The sequence below is a fragment of the Dama dama genome, chromosome 25 (genome assembly GCF_033118175.1).
Source record: "Dama dama isolate Ldn47 chromosome 25, ASM3311817v1, whole genome shotgun sequence".
NCBI lineage: Eukaryota > Metazoa > Chordata > Mammalia > Artiodactyla > Cervidae > Dama > Dama dama.
The window spans coordinates 28,056,731-28,083,087 of record NC_083705.1 but is presented as its reverse complement, the minus strand read 5'-3'; the positions used below and the strand labels follow the sequence as shown (position 1 = coordinate 28,083,087).

The 26,357-nt window shown below is 38.8% G+C and overlaps 1 protein-coding gene across 3 annotated transcripts in view; it reads right to left on the bottom strand.

Moving 5' to 3' along the window:
• PDE4D (phosphodiesterase 4D) overlaps positions 1-26,357 on the bottom strand; it is an 801,730-nt gene that overhangs the window by 236,061 nt on the left and 539,312 nt on the right. For all 3 annotated transcript variants that reach the window (XM_061129751.1, XM_061129753.1, XM_061129752.1), the window contains exon 2: positions 958-1,149. In XM_061129751.1, the coding sequence (XP_060985734.1) occupies positions 958-1,149 (192 nt within the window). The remainder of the gene's footprint in view (positions 1-957; positions 1,150-26,357) is intronic.

Genomic DNA, 26,357 nt, shown 5'->3' with positions numbered 1-26,357 from the left:
GAATCTCATGTAGACCTACTGGGATAACCTAAAGACCTGTTCGAATACCAAGAATAACACTAGACATTCAGGGACCCCACATATTCCTCTAAGATGTACTGCAACCTATCCTGAGCTTTTGAGATGGTGCCATGAGAAGATGCTGTTGTTATTGGATGGATGTCTATATGCAGAAGAGGAAACTGGACATTAACTCTACGCAGAGGCAGAGTGATCTTAAATGACAGTGAAGGTACTGAGTAAGAGTTAGGTCCTATTTAGAAGCCTTCAGAAACCAGAAAACTAAAGACCACTACAGTAAACAGGAATGGAATATGCTGAGAAAATGAGCTAGTGACGGTATGTGATCTGTAAACCCGCTTATCTGTTTTAATTACTTTCCAAGCTGTGCCATGTCTTAAATGATATTCAAGCCTGTCCAATGTTTTCTCTACTTGACTCCAGTGATTAATATTCCAAAAATGGTTTAATTTAGGCAACCCTCCACAAAGATCTCTCAAACGAGCCAGCAAACCAGTGCTAACATCTGTGTGAAGATACATCAATGAAGATGCATTAAAAGAGACATATATGCTAATATCATGGGGACTTGCAAACTGAGTTTAAAGCTTTTCAAAATATTCAGAAAAATTCACATGGTTAGGTAGCTAAATCTCAGTCAGGTCCTACATGAATATAAGCTAACGTTTTCAGTGTAAATGCCTCCATTAAAAATTTAATTCTCACTTTTCCCAGACAAGGTATTCTCTAGGTTAAATAAATGTCCTACCAAGGGTGAGAGCATATACAAATTCAATCTACTGTTTATCTTCAGTTTATACAATTTTGCTCATCATCCTTTTTAAATTAGAGAATGATGCAGTTGAACAAACATCATTGGTTTTATCAACTCTAGACAGAAATTTACTTGGTTTCCTCTAGGAGTTTTCTTGTCACTTTGCTCAGCCTCATACTTACATGTCACTGGCAATGGAGGAGTTCCGGGACATAGACTTTGGCGAGAGGTCATAGTCGCTGTCGGAGCGATACAGGAAGGACTCCCGACGCTGGCTGTGGACAAAATTTGCTTGGAGAATCAGCCCAGATCCTGGGCTGGTCATGGGATCCAAGGGACTCCGTCCTGAAGATGTGCCATTGTCCACATCGAAACTGTCAATAAGGGAGAAAAGGATGACACTGCCGTGAATTGCATGTTGATGTTTTAATAAAGTGAGATTTCATTTTAGGAAGTAACAGTAGTAAAATTAGCAGCTGATTCCTCTTGTTAAAAAAAATTATAATACCAGAATACACAAAAGAAAAATAACACACTGACTTCATACACTTGTCTTCCCAAGCTTTTCAGTGTTTCTGCTAACTGACCAGATACAAGATACATACATCTCTCCGAACTCAATTTCAGTTAAAAAGGAGCCATTCTGCAAAGACTGGTTCTCCTTAGAAGTCCTTTTATATAGTAATTCACTAAATATTTGGGTTCAATTCAACAAGTGCTCATGACATATCTAATATGCTTGCTTCCCCAAAGCTGAGCTTCTCTGGAGTAGCTTCTCCACTCCTATCTACATCTATCGAATCACTAATTTCTGTTGTAGCCACTTCCCTCCACCCCCACTGCCAATATATTAAGTTCAAGATTCCATCAGCTCTCACTTATGTTATTATAAGAGTTTTAAAACTAATCTCTTGAATCCATTTTTCACCCTGTATGACTCTCCTTAAAATGTAAACCTGACTATGTAATTCATCAGCTAAAAATCTTTCAGTAGCTCACTGTTGTCCTCAGAATAACGGTCACATTCCTTGGCTAAACTGACAGTCACAGGCATCTGTCCTCAAGGACAATGAACCCTTTACCCAACCTCGACATGCAACACTCTTCCATCGAGCAGTTCACATTCCCTTCATATTGAACCACCACCTCCTTCTCTCAAGCTCTAGTGACCTAACCTTCTTCTCCCCAGTTACTCGGCACTACAGTCTCCTGCCTAACCATTATTCATCCTTGATGACTTAGCCTCCACTTGAAATACCGACTTGATACCCCAGAGCTTCATGAGATGCCCTTTCTCTGCACCCCCAAGACTCGTTCCCACTCCCTACTGGTGGCGTTTATAAAGAGCTGGAAATAATTACCACGTGATCTCCATTCCTAGACGGTGAGCTGAGAATGAAGATTCTAAGTGTTCTAAGCACTCACATGGCACTTCAGAAAAGTGGTTTGAACTAGTGATCAAATGAATAAAAGGCACGATGCTCAGCAATACAGATTTTAGAGTTTGGGAAGAAAAGAACTACAGATGCCATTGTTGATATCACACACTTTATAACCAAGATAAACTTTCTACAGAGTTTTTCTAGTCAAACATCAACCAGTATTATAATGAAGTCAACTCTTGTGTGTTCCTATAAGAAGAGGGTGTTAGCTCATGATAGTCCAGCAAGTATGTGGTTTAAAAATTTGTTAAATGAGTAAATGAATGAATGAATTCAAGTTCAGTTGTTATCAATGTTTTCCCCATTAGAATCTTTATCTAAACTATCAACTAGCTAATTTTTAAATATTCTTTTGCTACTGGAGTGATTAGTAATAGTATTATGACCCAAAGACTAAAGGCTAAAGTGAAAGAATTATCCAGATGCTTGATGTTTCATGAATCACCTATGATTCTATGACCAAATGAGAACACTGACTCCAAATCAATCCATCTAGTAGAAAACACACACACACACACACACACACACACAAAGGAAAAACTCAAAATCTAGCTTAGCCAGTCACAAACATGTTTTTCAATTCAAAATTTTCTTAGAATTTTGTCACTTTACAGATGCATTTATTTGGTCCTTAAAGGACACTGAGGGATTATCTACTTGAACAGATTCATTTTATAGACGATGATACCAGCTCCTAGAAAGGTTAATTGACCAAAGCTACCGAGCTAACTGGATTATCTGAAGTTCTGAAGTTCTTCCAGCTATAACGCATAATCACGTAAACCACAAATGTGTTAGCAATGAAAAGAAAGTAAAAGTCACTCAATCGTGTCCAATTCTTCATGACTTCATGGTATATAGTCCGTGGAATTCTCCAGGCCAGAATACTGGAGTGGGTAGCCTATCTGTTCTCCAGGAGATCTTCCCTACCCAGAAATCGAACTGGGGTGTCCTGCATTGCAGGCAGATTTTTCACCAGCTCAGCTACTAGGGAAGTCCTAGGTGACACCCAAAAAGAGACATCTGTTGCATGTGGACAGACACATCATGCATCTGGGATTTTAGCAATCCTGAGGAAGGCCAGAGGGAAAGGATTTCTAATTATTAAAGAGAAACTCTGGCAAGTTCTTTTTGGACATGCTTAACTCAATAAGCATTTGTTAAATACCTACCATGAGCACTCTGAGTTACAAAAATAAAGGCAATGAGATTAATCCAGGCAGGGATATCTAAGAAATCTTCAGGGAAGAATGGTATTTAAAGAGGGATTTTGAAGGCATTCAGTATACAGTTGAAAGACATGAAAGACCTCTGCTTTGAGAGAGGATAAGAGGTGATTTCTGCTCTAAGGAGATAGTTATGGCAGCTCTTCAGCATGAGGAAGTTTTAATGTGAACGCATAAAACAAATGTTTATGCTGATTTCCCTTCAATATCAAAATGTGCTTATTTTCTAAAAAATAAAAGGTAAGTACCCTTTTCACACCATGCAGAAACAAAAGTATAAGAGCTATAGGAGCATGGTTTGTGGTTTAGTTTTTCTCAGTTCACCTGAGGAAATACCAATATTACTCCCAAATCAGTAATTTGTATTGTTTTATTATTATAATGTTTCCAATTAAATCAAGCAAGTCTTAATTAAAAGAAAAATTCTCCACTATCAGTTTTGGAACAAATACTGCTAAGTATCTTTAAAATTTTAACCTTTTTGGGCAGTTATATTATCTATTAACACCAAACATTTATTAATAGGTCATAAAACACTTGATACAGGATAGTACACGGACTTTGATAGTTTTCTTTGCAGGCTGTAGTATAACAATTTGTCCACTAGAGGGAGATCATTTTCTTGAGGAAAATCTATTAGAACTAAAAGTCAAAACTATTTCTTAAAGATTCATGAAAACAACCTCTTAAATATTTTTCAAAAAAAAAAAACCCTCATAGGTCCATGGGAAATATCAATAAAAATATCAATAAAAACACATTAGCCTAAGAAATATTTATATTAGCTTTACAGATTAAAAATTACCTAAAAATGGTCACTTTTAGGTCACTGTTAGTAGGCTTTCACTCTTACTTTTAAAAAATGAGCTCTTTTGTAAATATTAGAACTGAGGATCTTCTTCTGGAAGAAATTAGGTTGAAAACACATCAAGGCAGTAATTCACTCAATGGATAGCAAATTAACTGAGACTTCATTTAGCCTGAAAATATGGATGATTTCAAATAAGCTACTCATTTTTGAAATGTCACTTTATAAACAATGTCACAGTATTATTAATAAAACAAGTAGGAGATGAGGGGTAACCCTAACCTTAGATGTTGGTACCAAAGAGGTCAGTTGTGAATTTGCCAAACACATTCTTTGGGAAACACTTTAATATAATGAATCCTCTTTTGACTCATGGCCAACACGATGGCATCCAAGGATAAGATTGGACTGCAAGGAGATCCAATCGGTCCATCCTAAAGGAAATCAGTCCTGAATATTCATTAGAAGGACTGATGCTGAACCTGAAATTCCAATACTTTGGCCACCTGGTACAAAGAACTGACTTATTTGAAAAGACCCTAATGCTGGGAAAGATTGAAGGCAGGAGGAGAAGGGGACAACAGAGGATGAGATGGTTGGATGGCATCACCAACGCGATGGATATGAGTTTGAGTAAACTCCGGGAGTTGGTGATGGACAGGGAGGCCTGGAGTGCTGCGGTCCATGGGGTCGCAAAGAGTAGGACACGACTGAGCGACTGAATTGAACCGAAGGATAAGATTAGCAGAACCTTGGGAAAGTAAGTAAAGAGGTAGGGAGAGTGAGAATATCTGAGTAATGACGATGGTGAGACTAATAATCACAATGATGATAATAAAACATCTAGAACACTCTCTAGGAATTGTGCTGTGTGTTATATATACGGTATCTCATTAAATCCCCACAATAACCCTTTGAAGTAGGCACTATATTTTCCATTTGACCAATGAAGAATCTCCGTCACAAAGAACTGACTCATGTTACATGACACATTCAAGGCCATACAGTTTGTAAGTGGGTTTTAAATTCAAGCTATCTGATTTCAGGGCCTGGGAGAATGGCCCTGTTTATGTCTCTATTGCAAAGCCTCCTGTTATTTGTTACAAAAATAGAAAAAAAAAATCTCTTAGCTTCCTAACCTCGACAGAATTTCAAATGTTAACTCATTGAAAGTAACATTCTGGTCACTTTATGGATCAAGCATGCCAAGGCTAATTCTGGGGCTTGGTCTTTATATGACCCTTAGTTTTGGAATTTGCCAGATCCCTATTTTTCCAGTTATGAACACAATGATAAGGTGCGAAAGAGTCTCTGTTATAACCCAGGTGGTAGGTTTCTTTCCAGAGTCTGAGAGCTCCTTTGGAATAGGGAGGGTTGGTGAGTCTGCAGAAGGTGGAGGGGTGGTAAAGAGCAGTGGCCCCCCCAGTCTGCCGCACTTAGAACCGCTGAAGGCTGTGTGCACTGGGCACCCATCATGACCATTCACTCCACTCAGGCCCCCTGCTGTGAAACCTGCCAACAGCTACAAAAAAAAAAACCAAAGAGAAAACAAGCAAATTGACCAACCAACCAAACTTTTCCCCAGCTCTCTACATTGCTCTGAATCAGCATAATTACTGGACTACATGTCCTGATCCACCTTCCATTTGGCCTCCTTCACTATTCCCACACTTTGTGTTTCCTGACCTTGCAGTCATCGGTCCACTTAGGGCCATTTCTCCCTGTTTTGCCTGATTTTAGACCCTGCTCCTCTGGTTTATGCATTTTGCATCTCTTCTTGCCCATAATGTGGAGTCTCTCCTGAATCATGGTTCTGCTGTTTTTCATGGATGAACAGCTCATCTCATGTTGCCTGGCCTTCAGGACCTTATACTCGACACTGATCCCCAGCATGGAGGTGGGTGGAGGTAAGACGCATGAGGAGTCCAGAGGGGCAGCTTCAGGGAGCCCCAATGTAAAGATGTCCCATTAACAAAGCATCTCTGAAGAGCTCCAACAGGGAAGACCCTGGAGAGAACCCAGCAGCTGCTGAATGCTGGAGGGAACCCTGAAAGCCTCCACTCACACCAGGAACATCTCACAGCTGCTTCTGTCACTTTGTATTAACAACACGGGTGCACTGACAACAGAGATCTTCCCATTTGGAGGTGGGAGATACCAAAAACATTCCAGGACATTCACTTGGGAATTAGAAAGCAAAGCAAAGCCAAGTTCAGTCACTCAGTCGTGTCCTACTCTTTGCGACCCCATGAACCACAGCACGCCAGGCCTCCCTGTCCATCACCAACTCCCGGAGTCCACCCAAACCCATGTCCATCAAGTCGGTGATGCCATCCAACCATCTCATCCTTTGTTGTCCCCTTCTTCTCCTGCCCTCAATCTTTCCCAGCATCAGGGTCTTTTCAAATGAGTCAGCTCTTCGCATGAGGTGGCCAAAGTATTGGAGTTTCAGCTTCAACATCAGTCCTTCCAATGAACACCCAGGACTGATCTCCTTTAGGATGGACTGATTGGATCTCCTTGCAGTCCAAGGGACTCTCAAGAGTCTTCTCCAACACCACAGTTCAAAAGCATCAATTCTTCTGTGCTCAGCTCTCCTTATAGTCCAACTCTCACATCCATACATGACCACTAGAAAAACCATAGCCTTGACAAGACGGACCTTTGCTGACAAAGTAAAGTCTGCTTTTTAATATGCTGTCTAGGTTAGAAAACATTGTCTAAATTTCAAATCATGGTTCTACCACTTTTCTAGTTGTATGCTCTTAGGCAGTTACTGTACTAAGCCTCCATTTCCTGATAAGGACAATTACAGTATCTAGTTTTAGGGCCTTATGTAATGTTTAGAAAGCATTTAGCACACTGCCTGGCAGCTAGCACCTTCCCAATACATAGGATCTATTGTTATTTTAACTGTTATTACTCTTTTGCTTTGAGGGGGACTTTCCATCTAGATTGTTCCTGAGCAGGCTGCCTTGGGAAGAACCGACTGGGGAGGATGGGGTGGGAGAGAGGGGGGACTGAAGGCTGGAATCGACCTTGGCAATCAATGCGGTGACAGGTGCTGGAGCCAGACTGCTCTCACAACTTGAGCTGCTTTTATAACTTAGCTGTGTGCTTCCACCCTACTCTGTAATTCCAGTGTGATAACATCCGGGGAGAGGGTGGAGACTGTTGATTTTTCTCTAGATATGCCTCACTGAAGAAAAAGAACAATTTCCTGCTAGGAACGTGGAAGGCGTGGAAATCCCAACATCCTGGGTAGGGCTCCAGGCAAAAAGAATAAGCAGGAACAGTCCTTCAGATACCAGGCCACTGGGTGTAGCTTGGTACCTATACTCGCTGCACAATTACACTGCTGTTTATTTTCCTACACCTGACTCTTGCATATGGCAGCCCATGCCAATGGCTCAACGATGGAATCCATTTTGGTGCTTTACCACTCAGGATGAGGGGGCTGATTTGCCCCCAAGCTTAATGAAATGTAAGCAGAGTTGGATAATTAAACATATTTTTTTTCTCTCTATAATAAGTGTTTTACCCACTGTTATCAAGACTACAAGGCTATGAAACCTGTTTCTAATCAACACCAGTGATATTTTCCATTCAGCAATTTCTTGCAGATCGAATACCACCTCTGGAGTAAAGAAAATACTGCTTCTTCCAATTCCCTACCTTAATATTTACTTTGCTAGGGTTATCTATAGAGATGAGATTGTAGAAAACTGCATTTTACAGAGAGGTGCATGAACGGTGATCTTCCTCAAATCAATCCCAAAACTCCATTTCAAATTTGCATAGGACATCACGAGAGCACATAGTAATCAGGACGTTAGTAAATTGGAAAGTGACACTGTGCATGTTACCTTGCATAATATGTATATTTGCATGAAGGATGTGTAATTTTACCCTTTGTTTTCACAGATCATTTTTTTATAAACAAAAGCCTGACACAAAGGGGAAAGTTGTATGCTTCTTTATGGGTAAAAATATCAAATGATCTCAGCGAACACAGTATTTGTTTCTGACATGCCCGTGACACTCCTGAGTCACAGAGGCCAATAAAGAGAGTCAAGTTGAAAATGATGGCATGAGTTTAATGTTTGGGTTGGAGGCCAAAAGGGACAAGCTGGACTTGCTTTGTCAGTTTTTGCCAAACGGGATGGCAAAACGTCAATTTCTCTAAAAGATTCAATCTAAAATTTAAAGAGCTCAAACTCAGAATTATTTTACTTGAGATCTATAGATGATTTCTTTTTTTTAAATTATTGAAGTGTAGTTGATTTATGATGCTGTGTTAATTTCTGCCTGTACACCAAAGTGATGCAGTTATACACATAAATATATACATTTTAAAAAATATTCTTTTTCATTATAGTTTATCGTGGAATACTAAATATAGTATTCTGTGCTATACAGTAAGAGCTGTTGTTTATCCATTCTATATATAAAAGTTTACATTTGTTAACCCCAACCTCCCACTCCATCCCTCCCTCAAACCACCCCCTCTCCACAACAACCACCAGTCCACTCTCTGGGTCCATGACTCTGTTTCATAGATGTGTGCATGCATGCTAAGTCGCTTCAGTCATGTCCAACTCTTTGCGACCCTATGGAGTGTAGCCCGCTAGGCTCCTCTGTCCATGGGATTCTCCAGGCAGGAATACTGGAGTGGGGTGCCATGCCCTCCCCTTCAGGGGATCGTCCCAACCCAGAGATCAAACCTGCATCTCAAGTCTCCTGTATTGGCAGGCAGGTTCTTTATTACTAGCACCACCTGGGAAGCCCCTGTTTCATAATAGGTTCATTTAAATCTGTGTCATATTTTAGAATCCACATATAAGTGATATCATATGGTATCTGTCTTTCTCTTTGTGACTTCTTTCACTTAGTAGGATAATCTCAGCCTCTTGTATCCCTGGTTGTTCCTTGAATACCTGTGAGCACTCCCTCCCCAGAGCCTTGGCATTAGCCAGAATATTCTTGACCCAGCTATCAGTCCAATGCCACCTTCATGAAGAGATATTCCCAGACTACTCTATTGAAAATTGCCACTCTAATATAGCTTTTCCTAGCCTCCTAGTGAGAGAAACTGTTGTATATTGTTGAAGGAAATGTTTGTTGGTATGGTCACTATAGAAAGCTGTATGGAGGTTCCTTAAGAAATTAAGAATTAAAAAAAAAAAAGAAATTAAGAATAGAACTACCATATGAATCAGCAATTCCAATTCTGGGTATATAAAATCCAAAGGAAATAAAACCAATATCTTGAAGAGGTATGTTCACTGCAGCAGTATTTACAATAGTCAAGATAATGAAAACAGCCTAAGAGTCCAGTGACTAATGAATAGATAAAGAAAAACACATGCATGTATGGGATGAATATTATTCTGCTATAAAAAAGAGAAACAAACTCTGCTGCTTGTAATAACATGGATCAACCATGAGGGCAATCACACTAAGTTAATAAGTCAGAAAGAGAAAGACAAATACTGTATGATCTGACTTATATGCATAATCTAAAAGAAACCCACAGACAACAGAGAATAGATTAGTGGTTGTTGGGGGCTGGGAGAGGGGGGTAAGAGAAATGGGTAATGGTGGTTAAAGGGTAGAAACTTCCATTAGTAAGATGAATAAGTTCAGGGATATGATGTATAACACTGTGACTACAGTTAGTACAGTACAGAATTTGAAAATTGCTACGAGAGTATATTTTTAAAGTTCTCACCACACACACAGATAGCTGTCACTATCTGAGGTGATGGATGTGTTAAAACCTTATTGTGGTAATCATTTTGCAATATATATAATACAAAATCACTACTTGCACGTCTTAAACTTACATAATGTCATATGTTAATGATATCTCAATAAAGCTGCGAAAAACTAAAGGGGCCATAAAAAAAACAATAGGATTTGCCACCATTTAACAGAATCTGTCTTGAACATCTTCCTGTCTGCCCTCCAGTCAGCCATGGAATCAGGGGTAGGAACCTGGTTTCGTGGCCCTTTGAGAGTCTGTTTTGAGAAAAGTAGTGCCCCCCAAGTTCTTACTTTTGCAAATTTTACAAAATCTATAACTATGTGCAGTGGTTATTAAGCCTCTCTTCTAGAATTTAGAATGGGGCCCAGCCAGCGAAGGGCTCTGAGCTGGATCTTCATTAGTTTCCCTGTGCATCTGAGGCCATAATAGAATGGGAAAAGACAGGGAAACAATGGAATGACTGAAAATGGGAATGTGACATCATATTTTTTTCCTAAAAGGTATATTATTATTAAGGCTAGCTTTTGTCCTAATTCTTTTGTTTTCTTTATTTTTTTGATAGCCAAAGAGTTTCCAAAGCGTACCCATCCTTTTCATAACTTTGCTTGCTATATGCTTATGCTCCTTCTTCCAGATGAGTGATCCCACCAGGTAGGATGCTAGAATCACTTTGAAGGTCTGAGAAGGATCTATTTTAAACCATATGTCTCTACAGACATCATGATTTTCTCTTTGGGAAATGGGCTTTAAAATGTGGTTCTCAATCTCATTTCTGGCTATTCACATATTTATACTTATTAAGAATTAACTTTCAAATGGCTTAATTGGATGAATAATAATGATCAAATATTAATAAGTCCTCTGTGAAAGTATCATTAAATATCATATACTAAGTAGATTAAATGTCTAGATAAGTCTATAATAACTGAAAACAAAAACTGCAATAGTTCTACCAAAATTGCCTTTAAAAATATAATGCAAATCTGATCCTTTGCCACTATTGAATACGAAAATTTATACACCATGTTTTTCCTCTGAGTCTGGACTCTCCCTCAAACAGGTCAGGAAACAATTAACCAAGCCATACTATTAAATCTATTTTGGAGTAGTGATATCACTCAGTTTCCAACCTCAATGATCCAAACAGATGGGTTTTTCCACTTTAATGAAAGTGGAAGAGAACAGGGAAGGGCTTCAGAGAGCTGTGTGGCCTGAATTAGATACCACTTCTTCAATTTTACCATGGTAGAGCAATTGTAAGAATGTTCTGATGGTTAAACATGATCAGTGATTTCACAATTCTTTAAAATATATCATCAAGAATAAAGACACAGATGTAAATGTCCACACCAAACAGCCTATGATTCATTGTGCTATGAACCTACTGATATTTGCTTTCCTTTGTGATTTCTTATATGAGGTGAATTATACGAGCTTGCAAATGATCCTTCAAATATTTTAAGACATGGGATGGACTGCCAAACAGCTGTGGGACTGATCCACTCCAACAATGATTTTTGAAGAGTAAAGATATATATATATATTTATATTTCCTTGAAATGGTTTTATATGTAATACAAATCCTGACTAAAGACAACACAATGTTGGAAAAATATAGAATTCAATAATCAAAGCTGTGAATATAGCAAATTATGCTCGCCATCTGCCAAATTCCATTCTCTGCTTGTTCCTAGGCAGACAAGAAGTCCTCATTTATAGGCTTCTTCTGCAATTAGATTCGGTCATGTAAGGGATAGATATGACCAGAAATCTCATATGCCACTTCCAGGACTGGCTCAGAATTCCTCCTGAGTGCCTGACTATGGGTTGTTCTTTCTGCTTCTCATAGTTGGATGCTGAAGGTTCTGCAGCAACAAAGGATGGTAGAAACACAAATGAAAGGATCATGGTCCCCAAATGACAGCAAGGAAGAGAGTTGCCCTGTTTTCCTACACACCACCCTAAATAGTTACTTGGTGAAAAATGAACTGACCTAAAAAAAAAAGGCTCCCCATTGAGGCCCAAGTAAAACTCTGCCTCCTTAAATTCTACTGTCTTCATACTTGGTTGAACATTTTCTCTTTAACGTTCCTTGGTTGTGCTTATTTTCACGAAGACATTTCTTATCATCTAGGGCTGAAGAAGTGTTGGAGAATATGTTCATAGCCATTACACACAGTGGTTGTTGTTCTATAAAGGGGGAAGGTCTGGTTCTGTTTTGCATTGATGACAATCAGGAAAGCTAGAGAGGAGCAGTTGAACATGAGTCTGTCTGTGGATCAGAGACAAGGAGTTGACTTCTCCAGGGATGTGGGTCCATGCTCCACCGGAGTCAAGGAGGTCTTAGAAACATGGCAGCAAACTAGGCTTGTTTTGCTTTGAACGGGACTCCACACCAAATTGACATTCTGAATGTATACATTTCTAGGAGTATATGGACCAGAGTCTTAAAAAAAAGTTCTAGAAATCTTTCATAACTTACCCAAATGCCGACTAGAACCACTCATCACTGTTTTCTAGTTCATTTGCAATGGAATTAGAGGCGAGTTGTTTTTTTGTACTGGGAACGATATAGGTTGATGCAGATGCCTAGGGCCATCCTTCCTGTTCTAAACTCATAGGCTAAATGTCCTTCTAGAGCCAGATAGTCTTCTCTAGGAGGAGGAGAGAAAGTTACCTGGGACATTCTCTGGGCTGTATGGCTTCTAACAAAACGGAGAGTTGTCTAGTTTGGGCTTCCCTTCATTGAATATCAAGGTATTTTTGCTATGAAAAATATTTCATTGTCACCCTAGAGATCAAACTCAAATTATCAAACCTGGTCAAAATTAAATTTTAAAGATTAGCAAAGTATATGAATATGTTTGGATTTTTTTTCTTTCCAACATAAGCTTAAATATCTATCCTTTTTCTATAGCTTAATGTATAAAAAATTATAGAATTTCTTTTATAAGATATCTGTTCTGTAAAGGCAAACACCTTTTAAATTAGATTATCTACCAGTGGTACTGATTTTGTACGGGACAGGCTGGAGATTCTCTGATGACTCACAAGTAAAGAATCTGCCTGCAACGCAAGAGACCTAGGTTCAATCCCTAGGTCAGGAAGATCCCCTGGAGAAGGGAATGGCTACCTACTCCAACATTCTTTCCTGGAAAATTTCATGGACAGAGGAGCCTTGTGGGCTATATAGTTCATGGAGCCACAAAGGGTTGGACACGACTGAGTGTCTAACACTTTCACTTTCAGACTGGAGATTAAGGTTTATGTACATATTTACACTATGGTGATACAATGTAGTACTAAAATTTACATGCCAGGAATCAACACAAGTATAGTTTCGATTAGGAAATAGTGTATCTGAGGATTCTGGCATGACCATCTATAGCCAGTTAGAGAAATTTTTGCTAGATTGAAAGGCTGTGCCATTACACGTGGCCTTGTTTACACTGTACTTAAGAGCTTCATGTACCATTTTGGACTCCTCATTAAAAAAACATGTCATTTTTTAAAAGGAGTATAAATGGGAAATAATCCAAAGTGGGAGACAAGATTATACAAAATAAATTCTACAAAAATGAAAAAAGACAACACACAAAATTGAATAGAATCCATCCAGAAAAGAGGCCAGTTGGCACAACTGGATGATTATATATAAATATTTGAGATCTATCATTGCATGAAAATGAAAGGAATTTTTATGGCTAAAGAAGTAAAATCTGACTTTAAAAAAAAATTTAAAAACATAGCAAAGGACCTCAAAAAAACAAAGCAAAGGAGGTCAGCAGTGACAACCATGCATTTTTCTCAACTATGGACTTGGAACGTCAATAGGATTTATGAACAGTATCACCAGGAATTTGGTTGTCCTGAAGGGAAAAAAGTCTTATTTTAATTTAGGAGTAGAAATTCAGTGCAACCACTATAGTACTTGAGTCTTCTCAATGCACTCCATTTCTTCCCCATGAAGTGAAAAGAAGTAAAAGTGTTAGTCGCTCAGTTGTGTCCAACTCTTTGGGACCCCATTGACTGTAGCCTGCCAGGCTTCTCTGTCCATGGAATTCTCCAGGTAAGAATACTTCCCTTCTCCACGGGATGTTCCCCACCCAGGGATGGAACTTACGTCTCCTGCATTGTAGGCAGATTCTTTACAATCTGAGCCACCAGGGAAGCCCCCAGTGGTGCCTGGCAATACTAGATGCTTGATAAAGATTTGCAGAAACAATAGAATTGTTTCTGTACCTACTTCATCACCTTTAGGATGTGGTGATATCTTAAGTACAGTGTAAACAAGGCCATGTATAATGGCACAGCCTTTCAATCTAGCAAAAATTTCTCTAACTGGCTATAGATGGTCACGCCAGAATCCTCAGACACATTATTTCCTAATAGGAACTGTACTTGTTTTTATTCCTGGCATGTAAAATTTTAGTACTACATTGTATCACCATAGTGTAAATATGTAAATAAACCTTAATCTCCAGCCTGAAAGTGAAAGTGTTAGACAGTCATGTCCAACCCTTTGTGACTCCATGGACTATATGGCCCACCAGGCTCCTCTGTCCATGAAATTTTCCAGGAAAGAATGTTGGAGTAGGTAGCCATTCCCTTCTCCAGGGGATCTTCCTGACCTAGGGATTGAACCTAGGTCTCCTGCACTGCAGGCAGATTCTTTACTTGTGAGTCATCAGGGAATCTCCAGCCTGTCCCATACAAAATCAGTACCACTGGTAGATAATCTAATTTAAAAGGTGTTTGCCTTTACAGAACAGATATCTTATAAAAGAAATTCTATAATTTTTTATACATTAAGCTATAAAAAAATAACAGATATCAGATGTTTAAACTTATGTGGGCAGGAAAAAAAAATCCAAACATATTCATCTACTTTGCTGATCTTTAAATTTTAATTTTGACCAGATTTTAAAAAAAAAAAAAAAAGGCCAAGAGATTCAGATACTTCTTGAAATCAAAATCATAGTTTTTGAAAGCATTCATTCAGTTGTGTTTTTTTCCCCCCTAACTTTAAAATTAAAAAAAAAAAAAAATCTTAAAATGTGATTTTACCCTTCTTTTTCTTTTCCTATAAAGTTTAGACCTAGAAATTAAATTTGACAAGAGGAAAAAATCCAAACCACATGTATGCTTATTCTGTTCTTGGCTTCCTTGTACACAGCTGTCCTTTAAACTTGCAATGTAATTATGAGTTTGAATACTATGTTTGCCACTAATCCCACTAACGCACTTGGCCCTTCAGGCCACATGGAAATAATCTCTCTGGAATCCATGGGTGCTTCAGCCATTTGCCGTGTCCCTAAGCTCCATCTGTGCCCCTTGATGAGCTGGACTACGATGACCCTTCCTAGGGAAACAGAAGAATTTCTCCCAAAGGCCCCTCCTTCCTGTGCCTCCCCCTCCTAGCCCCACACTGTTTCTTCTTTTTTTTTTTCTAAACCCACTGAAATGTTGTGAAGTAACCCACACTGTTTCTAAAGCCCTTCCACTGTCATGGTTCAATGAAATTCACAGGGTGACCCTGGGCAATGGCAGCGATGGGGAGGAGGCTTATCCTCATTTACAAAAAGAAAAGAAGACTCAGGAAGGAGGACAACGGTTTATCCAGAGTCTCATTGATTTAAGTGACTGAATTATGGCTCAAACCAAAATCTTCTGGACTTCTAACTAAACACTTATAAGGAGGATTGAACCACTGGATTACTTTTAACTTCATAAAGGTTGAAACAAAAACACATTTTTACTTTAATGTGCCCTATTACAACTCATTTTGAGATATCATCTAGCTGCCTTGAGCATAATGTTCAAAATCTTTGCGTGGAACATGACATTTTGCTGACATGAAGGGATGTGTTTATGTATCTCTAAATATAAAAGTATGACAAAACTTTAAAGGAATTGAAATATGGGTCCTGCACTTCGTTAACTTTGCTAATCACCCTGACCACACTGTAATGCCTTAAATGTTTGGTAAAATGTTTAATAATACTTGGGAAAGATGTAGCAAAACACCTTGAGGTTAAAGTTAAACACAATACAGACTAGTTTTAAGAGACAAAGAGGTTCCAAATTCATACTGAAAGAGTAGATGACAAAAAAGAAATGTATTTTTCTCCAGCAAAAAGGTAACAACTGACCTTGAGCTCCAGTACTGGATTGGGAATTGCGAACCACGATTTTGAGTTCTAACTCTGCTACTGACTAGTTTTGACACTGGCAAACCTCTAGACTTTTCTGGGATTTTACCAATAAAATAAAGAGATTCAAGGGGACAGAGAAGGGACTCAGCCCTATATATACATGTATCCATTTTCTCCCAAACTTCCCTCCTGTCCAGGCTGCTCTTAATCAGCTATATTCCAATACAAAATAAAAAGTTTAATAAATAAAATTAAGAGATTGACTACCAATCATTCTCAATTACTGCTCTGCATATCACTTTGGAAAGACTTCTAAAACTACAGATTCTCAGGCCTCTTTCTGGATACTCTGAGTCAGTAATCTAGGATTGGACCCAGGAATATTTTTTTTTAAAATGGTGTCCAGGTAATTTGATGTCTTGGCAAGTTAGGAAGACTAGATCTGTCTCCAAGATCTCTTTCAGCTTTAACATTCCTGATTTCAACTGCATGGCACTGAACTCAGCTCATAAATCTGGACTCCACCCTCCAGGGAAGCAGCGCATATACAGACAGTGCTATTTTCAATGCACTTGTCATAGCTGCTTCCTAGGTGGTGTCCTGCCCACCGGTCTGCCGTGTTACTCCATCTTCTACATTGTTGTGGGGATTTTGTGTGTAGATGAATGGAAGCAAGAAAGAAGGGGGAAAAGGAAGAGGAAGAAAGAAGGAGGGAAAGAGGGCAACTGTAGATAACTTGGTGTGGTGGGAAATTGAGATTTTTGTTACTTCCTTCAATAACCACTCTTGCCTACACTAGATTAAAATTCTTTATCATGGCATTTGAATTAAATTCTTGTTCCAACTCCCTCCCCAACTTCATCTCTGGCCCCTCCAAAGCTACTTTTGCCCCTGCTGTTCTCAAGACACAGAGTATATTTTACAGATGATAAAGTTTTATGGGAGTCCCACCAATTGCTACCCATGAAATCTATTTTGTTCTTCAAAGCTCCACACGGATGAACCAATGTCTAATATGCCTCCAATTCTTGCTCCTGCAACTCCAAATGTTACTCAGGTCCTCACTAAAGCAATGTTTTGGAGTACTGGCAACAGGCTTCAGAAACATCTCTCCCCTTATCAGATGCTCCTCTCCCACTATTTGAGGTTGGGAGGCTACATACATACCCCTTCCTTTAATCATTATAATAAAAATAAGATTTATAAAGTGCTTTGTTATATACCAAATATTTTTATATATATTATTTCATTTGCTCTTGATGACATTTCTATGAGATATATATTATTGTTCACCCCTATTTTATAGATGATGAAACTGTAACTCAGAGAAATTTAATAACTCAATGATTAATGATTGAGCAGAAATTCAAATCTAGATCCTGTGAATTTCAATCTTGTGTTTTTCCTATACTGCATGCCGAGACATTAGAAATAGCAGGTGCTCACTAAGTGAATATTAAATGCTGAGGGCATGAATGACTGCAGAGAGCAGAAATCATGGCTCAGTGGGAGCATGATGGTATTCCATGACAGAGAAACCTGTTTGCATCTTGAATTCATCACTTGTTAGCTGGGCAATGTTGAAGAGCTTAATTTGCCTGAACATCTCCTTTCTCATCTACCACATGAAGAAATAATACCGTATGTGTGTGAGCACATGTGTGTGAACTCCAGTGCATAAAATTTGTATATGCACCTTCTCCAGTGTGTGCACAGAGCAAGTGCTCATTATATGCTGGCTTTTTACTGTGTATGAGAGGCAGTCATTCTGCCAGTTGTGTCTGAGTTCTGTGCATATGTCTACCTGTGGTGGGTATGTTTATTCCTGAGAATTTAACCTCTCATCTTCAGAGAAAAATATATACATGCATATATATAATGGAATATTGCTCAGCCATAGAAAAGAATGAAATAATGCCATTTGCAACAACACAGGATAGACCTAGCGGTGATCGTACAGAGTGAAGTAGACCAGACAGAAAAAGACAAATATCATATGATGTCACTTACATGTGGAATCTAAAAACATATACAAATGAACTTATATACAAAACTGAAATAGACCCACAGACATAGAAAATAAGCTTATGGCTACCAAAGTGGAAACAGAAAGGGGAGGAATACATTAGGAGTTTACATATACACACTACTACATATAAGGTAGATAACTGACAAGGGCCTACTGTATAGCATAGGAAACTCTACTCAATATTTAGTAATAGACTATAAGGGAAAAATATGATTCAGAAAAAAGAATCCAAGTCACTTTGCTAAACACTTGAAACTAACACAACATTGTAAATCACCTATATTCCAATAAAAAAATAAATTAAAGAACACATGATCTAGGCTGTCTGGGTTCAAAACCTAATTTTCTCTCTTCTTAGCCATCTGAGCTTGGCCAAGTTACTCAACTTCTCCATGCCTCAGTTTCCCTCCATGAAATGGAGAAAATAAGTATCTAGCATAATAGCTGGTATGTGCTCAGAACTATGTAAGTGCTAGCTAGCTCTTTCCTATGTCAGGAGGCACTGTTTATCATAAGACAAGAATACTTGGCCTTTATGCTTCTCAACCAAATGTACGAATAACTCTTACAAAATAGGAACAAGAGGCACCCTGTAACCTTGTTATTTCTACATGGAGTAGTAGATAATGGTAATCAGATGAACATTTGGACAACAGGAGAGAACTCACGTTTTGTTTTGTTTTTTATAGAAAAAAGAAATGGGAGTGTGCTTTTTGTATTTAAACACAATGAGATCTCTGTTCTCATGGATTTATGAATGGAATAGGAAAAAAGGTCCTTTGACCTTTGTAGAAGAGCTCCACCTTTGATGTTCTCATCTGACATTCCTGAATCTGCCTCTTCCTTTCCATGCCCCACCACCAAACAGAAAGAACAGGAAGGAGACAAGGGTGCCGTCCTTTAGAAATAGTTTTCCAGAATCAGAATTATTCCTTTTGAATACTATCTCACAGGCTCTGCTTCACCTGGAAAATCTCATACCTGTTTCACCATAGTTAAAAATTATCACAAAAATATACACTACTGGTAATGTCAAAGCACATAAAGCAACAGGTTATCATCTCTTTTATTCTCCAGCCTTGTATATAGTAGGAGGGAAGAGCAAAGATATTTTTGACTACAATATGGTAAGTAATATGAGATCCATGTCCTCGGGAATCACTAGAAACCTGAGCTATTTATTGCAGAGAGAGAATCTCTGTAACTGTGGAGATAAAGTTGCTGCTGGAAGGCCAGGTATTCCTGTTACCAAAATAAACCCACCTGACCAATGGCTAAGGCTTCCCCGGTGGTAGTGTGGTCAAGAACCTGCCTGCCTATGCAAGAGACACAAGAGAGGTGGGTTCGATCCCTGGGTTGGAAAGATCCCCTGGAGAAGGAAATGGCAACCCACTCCAGTATTCTTGCCTTGAAAATTCCATGGACAGAAGAGCCCGGCAGGCTACAGTCCATGGGGTCTTAGAGCTGGACAGACTGAGTGTGTGCACACATACACACACGCACGCACACACACAAGCAATGGTAAACATGAATGAGAGTGTAACTACAGAAGAAGGGTTTTCTCCATATTCTTGCTGGAGTTCTGTTTAGTAAAGTAAAATCGCAATTTTATAATTCCACAATTTGGCGAGCCCTGAATTAAATCTCCACGTGTGTGCTTAGTCACTCAGTCCTCTAAGACTCTTTGCAACTCCATGGACTGGAGTCCGCCAGGCTCCTCTGTCCATGGGATTCTCCAGGCTAGAATACTGGAGTGGGTTGCTATGCCCTCCTCCAGGGGATCTTCCCAATCCAAAGATTGAACCCAGGTCTCCTGCATTGCAGGCATCTGGCCAACAGGGAAGCCCAAGGATATTGGAGTGGGTAGCCTACCCCTTCTCCAGGGGAACTTCCTGACGCAGGAATTGAACCAGGGTTTCCTGCACTGCAGGTGGATTCTTTACCAGTTGAGCTACCAGGGAAGCCCTAAATCTACCATATGGGGTCTAAATATCAGTGCTTTGACTGTTATGTATTGTTATACTGATACTTTCTCCTGGATGCTTCAAACTTTGGCTGATGTCCCTGGGAGACAGTGTGGTCTTCAGCATCTTTCCAACTGGTAACACTGATTACTCTGATGACACTTCTCTGCACTGGAGACCAGAGGATGTGTCAAGCTCTCCTCCATCCTGCTCTCTGCCACTGCATCCCTGACAGAATTAGAGCTGATATCCCAGCAGCTCCCAAAGGTGAGTCCTTCCAGACAGTCCACACAGTGGGAGATTTACTGTCCATGGGGATCCTACTGCCCTGTTCTATGGGCCTTCTTCCAAGGATAACACAATAATAAAAATAGATAAAAACAACAGAGGATAGACTATTCTCAGCATTTTAGATCCATCTAAAATGGATCTTAAAATTTGATTTTTATTACTATACTAGATAGGTTCCCAGATAGCTCAGTGGGTAAAGAATCTGCCTGTGATGTAGGAGACATAGGTTTGATCCCTGGGTCGGGAAGATCCTCTGGAGAAGGGCAACCCACTCCCATATTCTTGCCTGGAGAATCCCATGGACAGAGGAGCCTGGTGGGCTACAGTCCATAGGGTTGCAAAGAGTCAGACACGACTGAGTGACTGAGCTCGTCACAACATGCTAAATAAAGAAATGGTGCTCATAAAAGTTAAGTAACCTGCCTGAAATCCAAGTTTGTATCCACTATACTTCATGGCTTCTCTAGGATCCAGTGGTCCCTTATTAAACACTGATGCAATTGATCAAAACTAGGTTCCACAATGCTATTTAGCTCCCCTCAAATATCATATCTTAGTAGAAACAACATGGACTTTGGAATCAGATCTGGTTGTGAAGAGGCTCGGTTCCCTGCCAGCTTTGGGACCTTAAGCAAAGCTCCTTAGACTCTCTCAGCCTGAGCTTCCACACTTGTTGAAAAGGGATTATAAAGCACTCACATGTAGAAAACCCAAATGAGCTAATGAATATTAAAGCACCCAAGACACTGTTTCGAAGGTGATATGTGTTCAATAAATGTTAATTCCCTTTTTGTTCTTTTCTACTTAAATACACATATTTTAATAACATGGTTATAATTTGGCTCATTGCATTAATCTTGAAGCCAGTGAAACATTAATGAAATTAGTATTTGCAACCTTTCCATTGATTGAAATTAATGGCCAACATACAACTTCCTCGGTTCAGGGGGTCCAATTATATTCTTAAGGGAGGTGTTGGTATATTTACAGATTATATCATAACACAATCTTGTTATTGCTCAGATTCTAAGACTTTCCTTTTATGTGGCCATGCCTTTGTTAGAGCAGAGAAAGGACATGACTTTGATACTAGCTCCAAAAAAAGCAAATTTCACTACAATAAACCAATTGAAAATTCTCCTTGAATAGCACATTCCGCTCCATGCCAGTTTTGGCAAGATATGATAAAGCTAAATGGGGGGTGGTGGTGGTTGTGAATTTACGATTTCTTTGCCCCTGAGCCCACCAGCTTCTGAGTTTCCTACAGATTTTCAAGTTCTCTGGATATTTCATGAGTGACACAGATTTTATTTTAAAAGCTGATATCAATCTGCGTTGTGCTCCTGGGAGAGATGTGGTCAGATGGCAGGGGAAAGGAGTGATGCAGGTCTGGAAGCATTGGACTCTTGGCTCAATACTTGCAGACCTTCCTGGTGAACAAACCAAATGGTTCAGCTGATAACTCAAGTACAGATTCCCCACAGGTGTAGAACAGATTGTTTCTACTCAGGACATTCTAATAAATTCCATATACGTAGCAACTGTATAGCAGAGGGTTTCAAACTTTAGAGCTCAGAGATAGCAATAAGGACCTACTGTATAGCACAGGGGATTATACTCAATATTTTGCAATACCCTATAAGAGAAAAGAATCTGAAAAAGAATACCTATATCTGAATCATTGTGTTGAACATCTGAAACTAACATGACACTATAAATTACAGTTCAATTTAAAAGAGATCCTTAAAGAATAAAATAACTTGAAAATCTTCAGAAATGTAAGCCTTTCAAAAAAAAATTTTTTTCAAACACACCCACACACCCTTTTGGATATAATTCCATAAAGTTCAGCATGGCCTAGTGGTTAAGCCTATGAGTTTCAGCCTGGATCCAGACAGCCTGGATTAAAACCTGTACTCTGCTGCTGCATAATTATAGACTTTCTGCAAGATATTAAACTTCATTTTCCTTATCTTCAAAAATGGAAATAAAAACATTACCTATTTGGTAGGACCATGATGAGGTTTAAATAAGATAAATCATGTGCAGTGGGATGATGAGTGATCTGTAAATTTTTACTGTTATTATTTTAAGGGAGTTACAGATCCTTATAGTCTCTTTGTAGATTCCAAGTTAAGAATTTCTGCTATGAAATGGGGACAAAGTTAAAACCAGTGAAGGATAGCCCACTTACCATGAAAGCAACAAGAGGCTTTTCCAGTAAAAATTTCAATAAAAGGGGACTAAACAGCTAGGTCTGCTATCCTGCCTGGCCCTCAGCAGGCAGGACAACGGGTCTAGCCATGGCCCCTGCTCCTTCCAAGGAGCACCAGCCTGTACCAGCTACAAGAACTTGGCTGCAATGGCTTCTCCTGCCCTTGAGCAAAACAGCTTCTTGCATTCCCACCAACAGTGTAAGAGGGTTCCCTTTTCTCCACACCCTCTCCAGCATTTATTGCTTGTAGACTTTTGGATAGCAGCCATCCTGACTGGCGTGTAATGGTACCTCATTGTGGTTTTGATTTGCATTTCTCTAATAATGAGTGATGTTGAGCATCTTTTCATGTGTTTGTTAGCCATCTGTATGTCTTCTTTGGAGAAATGTCTGTTTAGTTCTTTGGCCCATTTTTTGATTGGGTCATTTATTTTTCTGGAATTGAGCTTCAGGAGTTGCTTGTATATTTTTGAGATTAATCCTTTGTCTGTTTCTTCATTTGCTATTATTTTCTCCCAATCTGAGGGCTGTCTTTTCACCTTACTTATAGTTTCCTTTGTAGTGCAAAAGCTTTTAAGTTTCATTAGGTCCCATTTGTTTAGTTTTGCTTTTATTTCCAATATTCTGGGAGGTGGGTCATAGAGGATCTTGCTGTGATTTATGTCGGAGAGTGTGTGGTGAAACAGATCACCAGCCCAGGTGGGATGCACGAGACAAGTGCTCCGGCCTGGTGCACTGGGAAGACCCAGAGGAATCGGGTGGAGAGGGAGGTGGGAGGGGGTATCGGGATTGGGAATACATGTAAATCCATGGCTGATTCATATCAATGTATGACAAAACCCACTGGAAAAAAAAATAATAATAATAAAAATTAAAAAAAAAAAAAAAAAAACCAGCTTCTTGGCGGCCTGAACCTTACAAGGCTATTGTTCTATCCCTGGTGTAGTCTTTACAAGATCCCAGGTATAAGAAAGGGCTGCTAGAAGGTTTTAATGAGAACACAAGTACCTACTTTAAGGGCTGACATACAATAACCTCTCAATAAATGCTGTCTCTTTCCATGGGTCAGGAGAGAGTAACTTGACTTGACAAGCTCACAGCGCTGGGAGAAATTCCGCTGACACTCAGGGGAATGGCTAAGTTATGTAGTTTAACTAAATATGACTTGAAATAAGAAGGCCTTTGAGTGGAATTTTCTTTGGGGATTATACAGAGGTTTTGCTGCTGTGATGCTATTTTCTCTTAAGACTTTTGCTTGTGTTTTAAAGTACCCTATTTAATCCAAGTAGACTATTCAGCCAAATTAGAACTATTTGACATTGGAATATCTAGCAACCAGCAAGTTCAGATACATTTGTCTTTAGTAGGAAGTAGCCATGAATTTAATAGTGCCTGAAGGTTCTGCATCATATTGTCTTGTCCAGAAAGATGATCTCAGAAGCAACAGGATTAAAGTACTTTAATTTCTGTATCCTCAGCACCTAACACAGTTCTGACACCATGTATAGGAACTTAATAACTATTTATTGAATGTATATGCTATATATAGACTTCAACATCACAGAGAAGTCTCTCTGTTTAACACAGGTTTTATTGCTGGACCAGTGGAGGTCCACCATATGCAAACAGATGCCATGGCTGATACCATGGGCAAATAATGACTCAATAGTGTTCGGGAGAACTGACTCTTCCTAATGGGGTCTCTTGAGCTGTTGAGCAGCAGAATCACCACTGTATTTGCAGTAAGACTCATCGATACTTCTCCAACTGGTTTTACCAAACTCTCTGGGTAGGTCCTGTTGCATGTGACCTCAATTCAGTTTCAACCATAGTGATGTGAGTAGATGGAGATGAGAGGGAAAAAAAAAGGAAATATCTAAGTAAACAGAATTCAGTCATGTCAAAAGGAACAACAGGGCAAATCACAATCAATAAATAATCCAGTGACAATGCCATCCATTTAAAAGTATCCATTTCAATAAGCCAAGGCAGGAATAATGACAGAGACATGATGCCAATGACAACAGTGCCAATGAATTACTGTTTGTTGAGGATTTGTTTACGGAGGATTGTGCTAAATCCTTTCACATAGCTTATTTTACTTCTTCCTCACAACAATCCTGGATGGCGAAAACTAGTATTTCTCTCTCCTTTTTATAGATAAGAAAACTAAGGCAGAGAGAAGTCAAGTCAATTACAGATTAGAGCTACTGTCAAAGCACCAACATCAGACAGATCTTTTTTTTTTCATCATCATACCAATATTTCTCACTATGTGGCCTTAGACAACTTGCCCCAGAATTAATTGGTTGCTTGTTAGATGAATAGTTCCAAGTCTTATCCAGAGCTACTGAATCAGTCTGAAGGATGAAATCCCAAGACCCCACATTTAAAAACAAAACACATACAGCATTTCTGATGCACACACACCTTGAGAATCACTGTCTGTGTAGCGTGGATTTCATAGAATGCTATTGCTACATGAATCGGAATGAATAAAATGATTCTTATTTTACTGTCAAGGCCCTACTTGTAAGAGTGAAAACACATCACCATATTTAAAGAAACACTGACATTCTCTATCACCAAAAAAGGAAACTCAAGCTGTTTCTCTACTGAACTGATAACATAAATGTGACTGCCTTTGACCAGGCTTGGAAGATAGATTTTAGTTCTACTTTGTCTTCTGTCTTGCACATAAGTCTTAATTTCCCATCTGTAAAACAAAAATGTCTGACTAGATAAAATGATATGAAAATTCATCTTTTATTAAATATCAATTACCAATTATTGTTTTTTAAAAACAAATCCCATATATTACTTTGGAAAGAGCAATTTTATTTAAAAGGGCTTTAAAAAACCTTTTTTAATCCCTTGCTATTAAAAAATGAAAGAAAAATCCAGAAGGAAAAAAAGAAAAAAATCTGGCAATAGTGTGTATTGAGAGATTTATAAACATTTAAGCTCTTTGGCCTCGTAATGGTATTTCCTAGAATTTTGCTTAAGTAATTAATCACAGATGCAGATTAAGATTTCTACAACAAAGATGCTCAAGAGCTATTATTTATTATTTATAACAGCAAAAGGCAGAAAGTTCAACTGTGTAACAGTTGAAAGAATAGCTAAATAAGTCATTTTATTTTATCTAAAATGAATTCAATGCCACCATTAGGATATCAGGTTTTCCTGGAACACTAGATGATATGGGAAAATGCTTATTTCAAAGGCAAAGTGAGAAATGTAAAAAAAGGAATGATTATGGAGTCCTGACAGTCACTTGGTGCTCAACAACAGTAGGATTTATAGAGCAATAAACATGTCTCAAATACTCAATCTTTTGGACCTAATATTTTTGTTCATTCGTGTATTTCAATATACGTGTGCATTTGAATATGTCTGCGTATCTGTGTGTGTGTTTTAAAAACTTATATAGGAAATAAATCAACCTGCTTGAATGATGCCTATCCCCGGATGCTACTGTTGCAGGTTATTTATATATTGCAATGTGTATTTTCTGTGGTTCTGTTTTTCCACAAGGAACATGTGTTTATTTTGTGCTTAGAAAAATATGTTATTAGAAAATAATTCAGTGAGAAACTACTTTTGGAAACATCTTTATGATGCAAAATGAAGCATGTCTGCATGTTCCTGGCTAACAAAGAGGCCTCTGAGGTCCCATCGGTGG